At 37.7% G+C, this 13,024-nt stretch overlaps 1 protein-coding gene across 1 annotated transcript in view; it reads left to right on the forward strand.

The window, feature by feature from the left end:
- Positions 1-13,024, forward strand: part of SHC3 (SHC adaptor protein 3) — a 57,837-nt gene that overhangs the window by 22,231 nt on the left and 22,582 nt on the right. The window contains exons 3-5 of the mRNA XM_079331009.1: positions 6,043-6,106; positions 8,719-8,838; positions 11,953-12,006. Coding sequence (XP_079187135.1) covers positions 6,043-6,106; positions 8,719-8,838; positions 11,953-12,006 — 238 coding nt within the window. The remainder of the gene's footprint in view (positions 1-6,042; positions 6,107-8,718; positions 8,839-11,952; positions 12,007-13,024) is intronic.

Consider the following 13,024-nt stretch of genomic DNA (forward strand, 5'->3'; position numbering starts at 1 on the left):
AAAGTACCTATTTTTAGATGTTTTTGGTGTCACTGACTATGCTCCTCACAGTTGGAGGGTTGTCTATAAGGAAGGTTTTGTAGATGAACATTCAAACCAAGGTTTCATATACTCTATGTTCATCAAAGCTGTGTGTGCATACGAAGTTAAGAGATATATCTAAGTAGTGTACAGGAAACAAAGAAGTTTCACTCTATATTTCTTTAAATAAGACCATTGTTCAGAACTATTGTATTGGAAGGAATCATCAAGATCAGGTATATTTTTCTGTTACTGATGAATGAAACTGGGTTTTCTGAACCTTACTTGCATGTTATAAAAGAAGGTACAAGTTGTGCAGAAATTGTCTCAAATATTCCTTTAAAAGATAGGTCATCTATAAATACTGAGAACAGAGCACTGAGCATACCAGTGGATGAAAAGTTTCTTTGCCAATAAAAGCAAGAGTCCTTTGAATGGCATTGGTTTCTCTTAGGAGATTAATGGAAGTCTCACGCTGAAGATGCAGGAACATCTTCAGAATAACTATCATTAGGTGGATTGCATACTGCATATCGAATGATTTGTGGTATTCTATGCCTAATATTTGCCAAAGCCAACCACATGAGTGTATAAAATTTATTCAATAAGCAAAAAATTAAGTTGGCCAGCTTCCTTTCGTTTTCTGCTTTTAGATTTTCTACATTTGAGAGAACTCCATTTGAAGAAACAGAATGAGTAGCTGACAAAAAGAAGAGTTGTCATCATCTTGCTCTACAAGTGACATCATCGGCTTGTGTGACACATGTGCTTCATGTCACCTTATTCCACAAAAGTTTTCTTCCAGGATTCCCACCAAGACAGGCTTCACTTCAGTCAGGATGGTGACAAATGGCATCGCATGGTCTCTGCACCAGATTCTGTGGGCGTTCCCCCTCAGGGGTGCTGCTGCATGGTACTCTGGATTTGTGGCAGTAGGTGCATCTTTGCCACAGAGTTAGGCTCCCCTTCCTTTCCATACCCTCGATTCGTTCTCCTTAGCTGCTTCCTCAGCCTTGCATCCTCAGACATGGTCAGTCTGCTGTCGAATACTGGTTCAGAGGTTGTGAATGTCCCTTGTGCTACTTCAAACAGCTCATGCTCATTTTGTTTATTTTGCAATTGAACAAAAAATATTTCAATTATTAAACAGACTTCTAAAAATGTATTTTTGGTCTCTGGGTTTTTTTTTGTTGGTTTTGTTTGATTGTTTGTTTTTTTTTAAATTTTCTCAGAAGTGAGTTATTTTTAAATTTAGTACGACTTTATTTCTCCTATGCAAATACTGGTACAATATTTGGTAATGATGAAAATTGACAGGAACTGTCAATTAGTACTGTTAAGAAATAACTGTGAACAGTTCTTCTATTCAGAAAATTGGTCTTTTGATGTCTTTTTTTTCAACCTGTGAAGTCCTAAGCTTTTGAAGTGGGGAGAAGTAAACTTGGAAACTACAGGACACTAGAATATCTTAGCAAGAGAATATCAGTAGGTTTGAATATTTTGATACAAAACATTTCAGACTAAAATGTAGTCACATTTTCTCATCTTATTATTTGAGATGGTTTTACTTTTTCAAAGTATGCTGAGAAAATCTGCACTTTTTCTATGTGTATGCCATATCCCTGAAATACGAGTTCCAGAATTTGGGGGTTTAATCAATTAAATCATATTAATTAAGAGCAGGAACAGCACAATCAAAAAATGGAGAATATTTTCATGCGATGATGTTTCATAGAGGAACACATCTGAGCTTTTTGAGTGGACTATTTTGTATAACAGAATAAAATATCACTAAAGCTATGAAAAATACCAGGGCATTAGCCTTTTTAATGGAACTAAATGGCAATGTAAAATGTCCTTTTTTTTCTGCCTCAGTTGTCAAGCCACTTTAAAACAGTGTAGGTCAATCTCAGAATACTGGTGATTTTTTACTGAATACATTTGAATGCTGAAATTATATTCAAAATATGCAACATGTTTTGTGCCAAGAAAATGACTCCACAGTATGACCATCTGCAAAGTAGAAAATACTCTTGGGCAGATTTGGAACTCAGCATGTCGTCCCTACTGCAGACAGCACAGTAACTAATTTTGCAAGAGACTGGCAAAACTCTACAATGATTTTTAGCTGAGCCTAGCTAATGAAGCAGGATGTGGCGTAGAAAGGTGTAATGTGTGTCTAGTCAAATAATTTTCTTATTAGAAAGGAAGCAAATGTAGTCACAACCAGCATTTCCAAAATGCACAATATTTAGCCATGCAGATATATACAGAACTTTTGTTTTTGCCTTCCTTAGGCAAGTGTTTCCATGCACAGGCCAAGTGATGGCACACTCAGCCTAGTGGCAATACCTGTTCCTGAGCTTGATTTGTGGCTCAGGTGTTTGTGCCACTGAGGCATTTGCAAATTTGATTTGCTGAAAAAAAACAGGTTACATCCTGCCTGGCAATGCAATCTGGAAATAAGTCCTTAGGCCATCCCTTCCACATCACCAGCCTATCTGGCTATCTGTGCACAACTTCACCCACAAAATTATTCAGAATATTCTGGGTAGAGTGGTTGGGGTGTTGTCATAGAATCATAGAATGGCTTGGCTTGGAAAGGACCTTAAAGACCATTCAATTCCAAACCCCTGCTATGGGCAGTGATACCAACCTGGACCAGGTTGGTCAAAGCCCCATCCAACCTGACCCTGAACACTTCCAGGGATGGGCCACCCACAGTTTCTCTGGAAAACCTGTTCCAGTGCCTCATCTTTCTCACAGTGGAGAATTTCTGGCTAACATCTTGTCTAAACCTACCCTTTCAGTTTGAAACCATTCCTTCTCTCTTATCATTAAATGCCCTTGTAAAAAGTTTCACTTCTCCTTTCTTGTAGGCTCCCTTCTGGTGCTGGAAGGCCATGTTAATTCACCCTAAAGCCTTCACTTCTCAAGGCTGAACAATCCAAATTCTCTCAGCCTCTCCTCATAGGAAAGGTGCTCCATCCCTCTAATCATCTTGGCAGCCCTTGGATAAATGCATATCAGTGCAATGACAGATGTTCAGTCGTCCTTTTTCTTCTTATTTTCTTCAAATACTGATTTTAGACTCCTTAACTCCCACGCAGGAAAAGTACTGTGCCTTCTGTTGCAGGCATGCAAAGAGTTGCTGCCAGGACATTCTGACCTTGATTACACAGAATTGCTCTATGAATATGTTTTCTGAAGTTCCCAGCATTTTCACTACAAGTATTGTTAACTTGAACTCTGCAGTTGCTTGAATACATTTGGTATTCACAGAGGTTCAAAACCCAAAGACTCCTAGTCTTCCCACAGCCTTTGGGAGCGCTGAGTTCTATAAAACCAAGATATTTTGCCAAAAGGAAGATAGATAGCTGGAAATTGTATAGTGATTTTTTTATTGAGTGAGAGGACGTGTAGCCCAGGTTTCCCAGTTTTTTGGGGTTTTTTAAAGTTTTCTCTGCTTTGCCAAGACAGGATGTACAAGGAGTAGTCAAGGCTGACTTGTGAAGCCTTGCCCTGGGCTTCAGCCTTTTCAGCTATTGTATTTCATCTTCTATGCTCAAGTGATAGTTTTGATCAACAAGGTCCTTGAGTGAGATGAATCTATGGAGTAACACACTTAAAATCTGGTTATCAGGAGCTGACAGATAAGAGAGGTAGTAGCAAAACATCTACAAGAGCCAAACCCGCACTAGAAAAATAACAAGATTGCACACATTTTTTGTTGAGCACAGTGGTCTGAAAATCCCCTTGTAAGTTCCATGCTGCCACTAGAAAGAGATGATGGGGGCAAATAGGAAGAGAAAGGAAGTGATAGACTAATTTATCCCTCAAGCATATATCTGAGAAATCCAAGTAATTTCTGTGAGAGGGAAAACCTGTGAGGTATCTCAATGCACCAGTTGGACCACTGGAAGGGACAAAGAGATGACAAGTGTTGATGATGTCTCTGTGAGAGCAACTTACAGCCAAAGTTCCTAGGAAACTAAGACACACCTGATGAAGCAAGAGGCATGAGTCTGAAAGACTGAAGTGGGCTGGAGACTGCCACTGGCCTGGACTTCCCATTCTATTACCTCCAAAGGATTTGCTTCAGCAGAAGAAAGAGATGAGAAACCACAAGTTTTACCTTAGTAGCCGGAGAGGATGACTCTGTGAAAGATGATGTCTGTTTGTTTTTCTTGAGTCAAAGAAAAGCATTTTTGGTGAATTTTTCTCTTGAGAGGCGTGCTATTTTCTTTTCCCCAGTTACATTTTCAGGAGTAACCCTTGTCTCAGTATCATGGTAATCACAGTGTGATCCTTGCTGTGCTTCATTTCTAAGATGCATTGGACATGTTCTTTCAAACCAACTGCTTTATACTTGCTCTGTGAGATAATCTAGTAATTACTTTAACTAAAACACTTTTTTTGAGTAAAAAAAAATTGTGTTAAAGGTGGGAATTAAATACGGGTGCTGAACCATGAAATAGGGTGGTGTTGTAGCTATAATGATCTGAGCACATATGCAAGGCAGGGTTTGTAGTGAGAGGCAATTTTATTAGAAAACAGATGTAGGTGGTGGGGGAAAAATCGTAAGACAAGTTACAGAACTATCAACCTCTCTTCTACACCTGAAGAAAAGATAGTGTACTTGAAAGATTTTTTTAAGCATCTCTTGCTATAAATCTCACACTTCAGAATGGCAGGCCTGTAAAACCTACTCCAAGGTGTGTTCTGTTACCACCCATCTCCCCAAACCAATAAAATGTGATTCTTCCAGATAATTCAAACTTTGGATTGGGTCCAAGCTAAAAGTGCACAAGGCATAACTATATAGCAATTACTGATTGCCACCTGATGTAAGCTGCCATATTTGTTGAGTCATTATAAGTTGAATGCTGATGTAAGTGTATGACACTGTACTTCCGACTCACTTGTTGATCCTGTGTGTGGTTGATATATACAGATATGACATAAAGTTAATGTTGTTTTTATCTTTGTCCCGATGACATTTCAAGGTTTTGATTATTTTGACCATTCTTTAGCTTGTAGTTCATTGTTTCCCATTCTATTGTTTTTCGGTTTGGTTTTATTTGGTTGGTTGATTTGGTTTTGAGTTTTGGGGGGTTTTTCATTAAAAATATATGTTATTTGCATGGTTTTGATTCGAAATATAATGTACTGTTGGTTCCAATTCATATTAAAAATAGTTAAACATGGTTTGGAGTCACCTTTTCTTGTTCTTGTGAAACCATTCTATTGTGCAGTGAGAAAAGCCTATTAAAGCCTTATACCTATTGGTCAGAGAGAAGGTCTGTGTATTTACAGGAGAAAATTCTGAGCATGTCCAGGTTGACCATTCAGATAATAAGCTGCTAATTACTGAAAGGAACTGTAAGTTTTGTCTGAAGCAATATGATTTCAAGAGTTTTTGTGTTGTGCAGTTACTCTTCTAGGAAAGGGTATATATTTCTTTCAGTCAACCTGTGTGCTATGGGAAGAATGAAGCAATGTTAAAAAACTGAAGCAAAATATTGATGGCAATAATTTTCCCTATAATGTAAACATAAGGCCACTAATAAACTACTCAGACTGTATTGAACTAGTATAAATTAAAATGTTTTACATCTCATATACTGTGTAGAATAAATGTATTACCAAGAATACTTTAGGGTTCTGATACTATCTGAAGTCTGGTGGTTTTGCTCTGACTGGAAAATACATAGTATAGTAGTAAGTAAAATGATGCTTTCTAACTCTCACGTTAAAAGAAACTTTTTTTTTTAAATAAAAGGTGTGAAGCAATGTACAAAAGTGGATGCTATTAAGGGCAATATTCTAATTTACAGGGAGAAAAGATCTTTTTAGTAGTGTGAGGAAACATTTCCTTTTTTAGAGGAAAGCTAACTGACCCACTAACTATCTTCACCTGTGAACAGAAATACAGTTGAAACTTTTTGTTCCAGTGCATTTCAAGCATAATGAAGAAACCCACACCTTCTTTTGCCATAAAGCTTTTTTCTGTCTCTTCAGGGAAGCAATCAGTCGTGTTTGTGAAGCCATGCCTGGTGCCAAAAGAGCCTTCAAGAAACGAAAGGTATTTTTTTTTCTTGTAGTGCAGTTGGCTGTATTTTCTCTGTTCAGCACAGTGGAGACCAGGCACAGCAGGCAGGTGACTTTAAAGCAGCTTTGAGAATTGGAGATGATTAATCATTTAAAGTATTGGCTGCTTTTACTCACTGTGTGTTGTTGCTTGCCCTTTTGGTCAGGATCTGCTTTTGTAGGCATCTGGAAATATAAATACATCTAGGATGAAGATTATGACTTTATGTTCCTTCCATAGAAACCTCCTCCCATTACTTTCTTTCTCTCTTTTGTAGATTACAGGTGGAAGAGTTAAAACCAATAAATGGGATGCCTTTTCATAAAATAATGAATAAATTATGAAACTAGGTTCTGGAAGATACAGCAGAAGCTCAAAACATATATAGTTTTGAAAGTGACTAGATTTGTTCTTGAAGGACAGATCTACTGATAGCATTTAATGAGTTTGGTAATCACTGATTTCTGAAAATGGAAAGAGAATACGAAGTGATCCTTTGCTCCCTATGCTCTTTCCATAAACAGCTGTGGCTGATGCTCAGTGCCCAGCACTGATGGTGGGTCCAGTGTGTGCCTGACACTGTTATTACCATGCTTTTATTCTATTTGTGTGCTGGGAGTCAGAGTCTTCAGACAGGGAGAGGAGGAAGCCTTGGCTCAGCTCTGGTACTGATGGCTCCCAAATGTCTCTTTCAGGGGACTCCTAGCAAAGCTGGGATGTAATGCTATTTCTAAGGGAAGAGGCATAGAAAGTAGTTAATTATAGTCCTCGTGTATGTTTTTGGGCACAGGGGGAGAATGGGCAGGTGAAGGAAAAGGTCTGCCTGCTCCCCCAGCTTCTCCACAATCTAGGCAGAATCTCAGCAGAAATGAACACAATGAAATGCCACTTGTTTGCAATGGAGAATCATATCCTGGAATAATCAGTCATATGTGACATGTGTCACAGTGTAATTGGAAATTGTTTCAGAAATTAGGACTATGGTTTCACCTCCACCAAATTTCTTGGTTCTCCAGCTTTTCATTTTAAATCTGAAAGTAAAGATGAAAGTATCTTTCTTCTCCGAAAGAAAAATGACACAAAATGTAATTGAAAAAATAAGTTAAACAAAGTTCCAAGTACCTAGTGAGACACCTTGCTGTATTACAGGTTTTGGAAGTAATGCTGCTTATCTGTTATTGAAAAGAGCAACAAAATTTCTGATAAATGTTAAACACGTGTCTTTTGCTGGTCTGTACATTCATCATATTTCTGCCACTAGTGGTATATCATTTTGGTTAAGATGACATGTACTTCCTGAGGCCAAATTTTCACACTTTACCTACACTGTGGGTAGGTAATCCTTAGGAATAACCCAGGAATCATGAAGGATTAAGAATGAAGAGATACAAGAATATTCAAAGGAGTTTGTTCAAAAGAGAAGTTAATGAAGTACTAGCTCCGTGTCATGAAAGGGTTGAAATAGTGCAGCACATGGTACACAGGAGCAGTATGTACATAGTGTATTTTTAATCAGTTAAACAGAAGGAAAAATTGAATGTATGCAAAATTCCAGGACTACAGAAGGTCAAGTGTGTCCATCCTAATAGGAACAAAACTATCCAAGCTTGCAGACAGTTTAGGACAAATGCAAACATAGTGGCAGAAGAACACTGTCTCCAGTCATTTTGCTTTTATATCCTAATATAAAATTAGGACCAGCATGAATATTCACCAGTGCAAGTAGAGCAAATTAGAGGACTTGGTCTGTTACTGCTGGGCAGCCTGATTTTTGTCAGGCTGTGTTTACTTGAATGAGGCTGCTCTCATGCAGCTATGTCCAAGGTGAGAAGTTTGTGAATTTTCTTTGACAGCATAACTTCTATTGCTACAAAACCTCCTAAGAGCTGGTGAAATGCCTATAATAGTTATCATTAGTATTGCTTCTGCTGTATTACATTTTTAGATTTATTCTCTGACAATCCTTAGATACATGTTTTACCCCAGCATAAAGAGATTTCATTTATCTATGTCTGGTTTTACCTACTCTGAAGTCCACAAGCAAAGTCATAGAATTATTTGGGTTGGAAGGGAGCTTTGGAGATCACCTAGTACATAACATTCTGTATCCCATTTTGTGAGCATTCCATTGGTATCACTGGAGTCCCATTTTACATGTGGCAAGGGGGTAGAACAGTCAGCAGATGTAAAGCAAACAACAGGTTTCAATTTGAGAGTTGAAACTACATTTATATATTACAAGAACACTGTCATTTTAGGACACTGACTGAAGGCATTGATCTTAATCTGCTTACTTGGTCCTTTGGTGAAGATAAGATTGTGTGTCTCACAAAACCCCTAGTTTTCTTGACCAAGAGTAGATGAAGAACTGCTTGGCTAATTCTTGCTATCATTATTATTATTAATAGTAGAAGTAGTGTAGTAGTAGTAACAGTAGCATAAATAAGAAATGATTTCTGGAGGAAAACAGCTGTTGCAATTAAATGATCTTTGAAAAGCCATAAGCATTTTAGAAGCCTTTAAGATCACCACTAACCCTGCATATAGTGAAGGTCATTTAAAAAAATCAGAGAACAAAAATCTGCTTTTTCCCCCCCTCCTCACAGCCACCAAGCAAAGTTCTTTCTAGCATCTTGGGAAAGAGCAATCTTCAGTTTGCAGGAACGAGCATAATGTTGAATATCTCCACCAGCAGCTTAAATCTAATGAATCCAGATACAAAACAGGTGAGTGCAACTTCTGTATTAATTTGTGAGGCTTTTGATGAACAGCCTGCTGCACAATTATTTGCTGTCTCCCAAATACTCAGTTGCTCAAAGTTATTATTCCTCAATATTGTCATGAAATGAATGAACCCAAGATATAATCTTAGTGGAAGTCAGCTTATTTCACTATTCAACACAACTTTGACAAATTATTTTCCTCTTGCCATATTTCAGGTAGATTGGTTTTTCTCTTAAAAGACCTATGATGTGAAATAAAATTATCTGGTTGTGAGAGTTCTTATTGAATAAAATTATGAACTTTCATAGTGGTAAAACAGATGTGCTTGTAGCAACAACTAAAATACTGAATGTACATTCCCAATTTTATTGTTTTCTTCCCATTTAAAGGGCAGACTGTTCCCAGGGTTGCTGCTAAAAATACAGCCTCAGGGATTTTGCAGTGCAGTGAAAGGCCAGTCTTTTAGAGAGACAAGGCAGCCTTTTAAAAGTAGCTGATTTCTTCTTCTTCACTGTGCTGAAGGTACAGACAGACTTTGGGGAATCACTGCAGCGGTTTGTGAATGATGTATGAGACCAGAAAAATCCTTGCTCAGTGTATATATAAAGAGGAACCAGACAGACATGCGTAGTCACAGCTGTGCTATTTGCTGTGAACCACATATTGCGTTAGGGCATGCAACTTTCTGCCCAGATACAGACAGAGAGGGAGAAAAGTAAAATTCCTAGTGTCCCTTGGGGCCTCAGGGTTAAAAAATAAGAAAGAATGTATATGCTGTCTATTAAAAAGCTTGCTGGTTGTTACCATGTTTTCATTGGTAAATCTTCACACTAACCCTAGTTTAGAGAACATCAGGGTCCTCTGCAGTGAGCACTGAGACTGTGGGCACAGCGCTGTGCCTGGCTGCAGTAGTCTGTAGCCTGACTGTGGACTACACAAACAGTGGTTTTCATAAGGACAGTTACCCCTGCTGGAAGCATAAGAACTTGGTGTTAATTAGCTCTGCTAGGGAAGTGCCAAACCCTGAAAGTTAGCTTGTCATCAGCCAATGCTAGGTCAGAAATGTAGTTAAACTCATCAATTTCAGGAAAGACTCACCCCCCCACATTTTGCCTTTTCTCTGAACTGACAAAACTCTTCACCTGTCTCTCATATAATTCTTTTTGAGGTAGATTCTTCTGGGTGCTGCAGGCCTGGGAATTGTCTGGTTTCTCAGAGATCCCTAGTCTGGCTCTGGCCTCCCCAGTTTCCTGCTTTTGCCAAGGATTTGATTTGCAGACAAGCATGGCCCAGCAGCTTTGCCTTTTGAGGCCCCACAAAGGAGGATTGCCATGAACTTCTGTAAAAGCCCCTTTTTCCTGGCAGATCTGGAAGGGAAGAAAATAAAAGACAAGACAAAACAATGGGGTTGACCCTTGTGGTAGAAGGAGAGCAGTGGCATGTACACCTCAACAACAGTTCTGTGAACATATTTAGCAGGGATGAGTGGGAAATTATTTTGTTTTGCTTATTTCTTTAAAATGAAGTTTGGTGTATATTGAAAGATTTCTAAACTATATGCCAACATTAGCGAATAGTTTTAAGTATTGCAAGGCATTGATAGTTTACTGTGTCTCTTTTCAATATTTTGGTATTGGTGGAGGTGAGGTGGAGAATACCTCTACCTCCAACTAAATTAGCTGTGGAATTCAAAAAATGCCTGACTTGAACTAATGATTTCAAGCATTTTTAGCTTCCTTAAAAACTGGAAAATATTAGTTTAGTGACAACCTGAAATAATTTTTCTTTTATGTGCTGAAATAAAATATTAGGCTATTTGCACAAGTCAATTAGTGATAATATGAAATTGTGTAACAGAACTTCATTACATGAGTTCTGTTGTTAGGATATTCTACATTCAATATGTATTCTATGTACTATATATTCTATTGTTACTTCTAAAAGGGGAAAAAGAGAAAGAAATTCTCACTGCTGAGTAAGAGAACACTAATTCACCAGTGTACACTTAAAAACTAACCACATCTTTGGAGGCTCTTGTGGAACAAGCAGGGCTATTGAAAACGAAGTGCCCTTTACATAAAAGAGACATTACAAATAGTAGTCACCTCTCTCTGACTTAGTGAAGCAGCAAGATCCAGAGAAAGTTCTGCCAGGCTTTTTTCTTTCTAAGGAAGGTAATTGATAGTTCAAGTCTTTAAGAAGCAGGTTAGAGAAAACAGCTTGGAGAATATTTTTCTAGCCTATTTTTTTTCCAAATATTTTTGTATGTGGTTCCTTCTCAGAAGTGAAGAATCAAGATCCTAATTCTACTAGATTCTCTGAGGCACTAAACAGGGGCCTGTCCCATACAGGATGAATTCCTTGGTATGGCTTCTGTGACTCAAATCTAAAGTGAATATTTCTTTCAAATGACCTTTTCTTTCTTGGTTGTTACATGATTTCAGTATTAAAAGATATTTTTAAGTTAATTCACAGAATAGCAGAGATGTCCTGCTTCTATTAGAGGTTCAGGACAAATTGTCTCTTCATATTAGTTCAAATTGTACATAAGCAATTTGAATTTCAAATGCCCTGGAGTGTGCCTATGAATTCGTGTGCTACACTACAGCTAGATTCAAAATTCAGTTTGCATATTGTAAACATGTTGACATTTGAAACATAAAACGACCAGTAGGTTCTGGATGCAATGTTAGGAATCTTAGCTGGTGTACAGGTTGGCATAGTTTCATTGATTTCAACAGAGTGGCATCAACAGAAAAATGGTTTGATGAATAGGACCTTTTGTTCCATTCATCATTATCTGTAGTAAAGAAAGTGAGTTTTAGCAGATTAAAATTTCTCCAAAGCCACTCTCAGACAGCTCTGTATGATTTACTGGAGTTCTGAGTACATTTAGCAATCTTGCAGTGTCCTGATACATTTTAAAGAACACCAGAATAGATACATTCATCCCTAAGTTTGTTTATATTATCATGCTATGTTTTGAAGTCTTTGCAGGTAATTTTGATCTTGATTTTGGATTTTTACCAGCATACAAGTGAAAAAAAAAAAAAAACCAAAATTGCAAACTGTAAGAAACCCATCTGACTCACCCTTGTTCTTTCTGATCCATACAGATCATAGCAAATCACCATATGCAATCTATCTCCTTTGCGTCTGGAGGTGACCCGGTAAGCATTTCTCTAAAGCCTTCTCCCACACAGATACTGCTTTATGAGGACCCTGTGACAAAGTTTGAGGCATAAAGAAAAATATAACCACAGTAGCTCCTGTTTCTTCTTTCATAATTTTTTCTTGATTGTTGTCATCAAACTCTGGGGGGAGTAGCTGACAAGCGTTCATAGCATTCATAAGCATTCATATAGTAACCATTCATTCACAGCATTCATATATAACTGATAAGCAGGGCTTCTTTTCTTCAGGGTGATGTAGAACAGTGTTATGGGCATTGTATGGGTTTTTATCCTGTTTTCTATCTTGTACTTTTTACAGTAATAGAACATGTTGCAGCTATATTGATAGTGTATATAGTATTTATAGTAATGCATGCTTTTTTTTTTTTTTTCTTCTCAACTGTGTGTATTGAGAAGACTGCTAAATTCTGCCTGCGGGTATATTTGCTACAGTCATGCAGCTGGAAGACAGGCTTTCAGGAAAAGCACAGATTTTTCTCTTCTGTTTTGCAAAGCTTCTAGATACACCTACAAATTTTATTCATTTACCTCAAAGGGCAGATGCCTGCTTATTGTGCTTTTCCATATTTTTATAAGCTGTTCATCCAAAGGTATATTAATAATAGGAAGCAAGGGGAAAAATATAAATTAGTGTCAGTGCTCACCTTTTACCTTAGAGGTTTGAAAGCTTTTAAAGTTAGATTAATGAATATGTTTTTTTCTCCATCATGTGATTATCTGGCATATATCAGTCATGTACTACAGTTAAGGCAATTTCTAGCCTACTTTGTGAGTTAATTCTCTCAGTTCAGCTCTCTTAAGGTGAAGATGCTTGCTTCTTCCTCTGTTCATTTTGCTGTTGTCAGAAAACATAAAGGCAAATTTCAGTCTTAGTATAGCTTTGCTGAGCTCAGTACAATTACAGAAGGGAAAAGGACACAATATCACAATAATTTGGGGAACAAAAAATGGATCAACAGCAGCTTTAAAACACAACAGATTGCAATGGATGCTG

Source organism: Erithacus rubecula (genome assembly GCF_903797595.1).
Source record: "Erithacus rubecula genome assembly, contig: SUPER_Z_unloc_2, whole genome shotgun sequence".
NCBI classification, from domain to species: Eukaryota; Metazoa; Chordata; class Aves; order Passeriformes; family Muscicapidae; genus Erithacus; species Erithacus rubecula.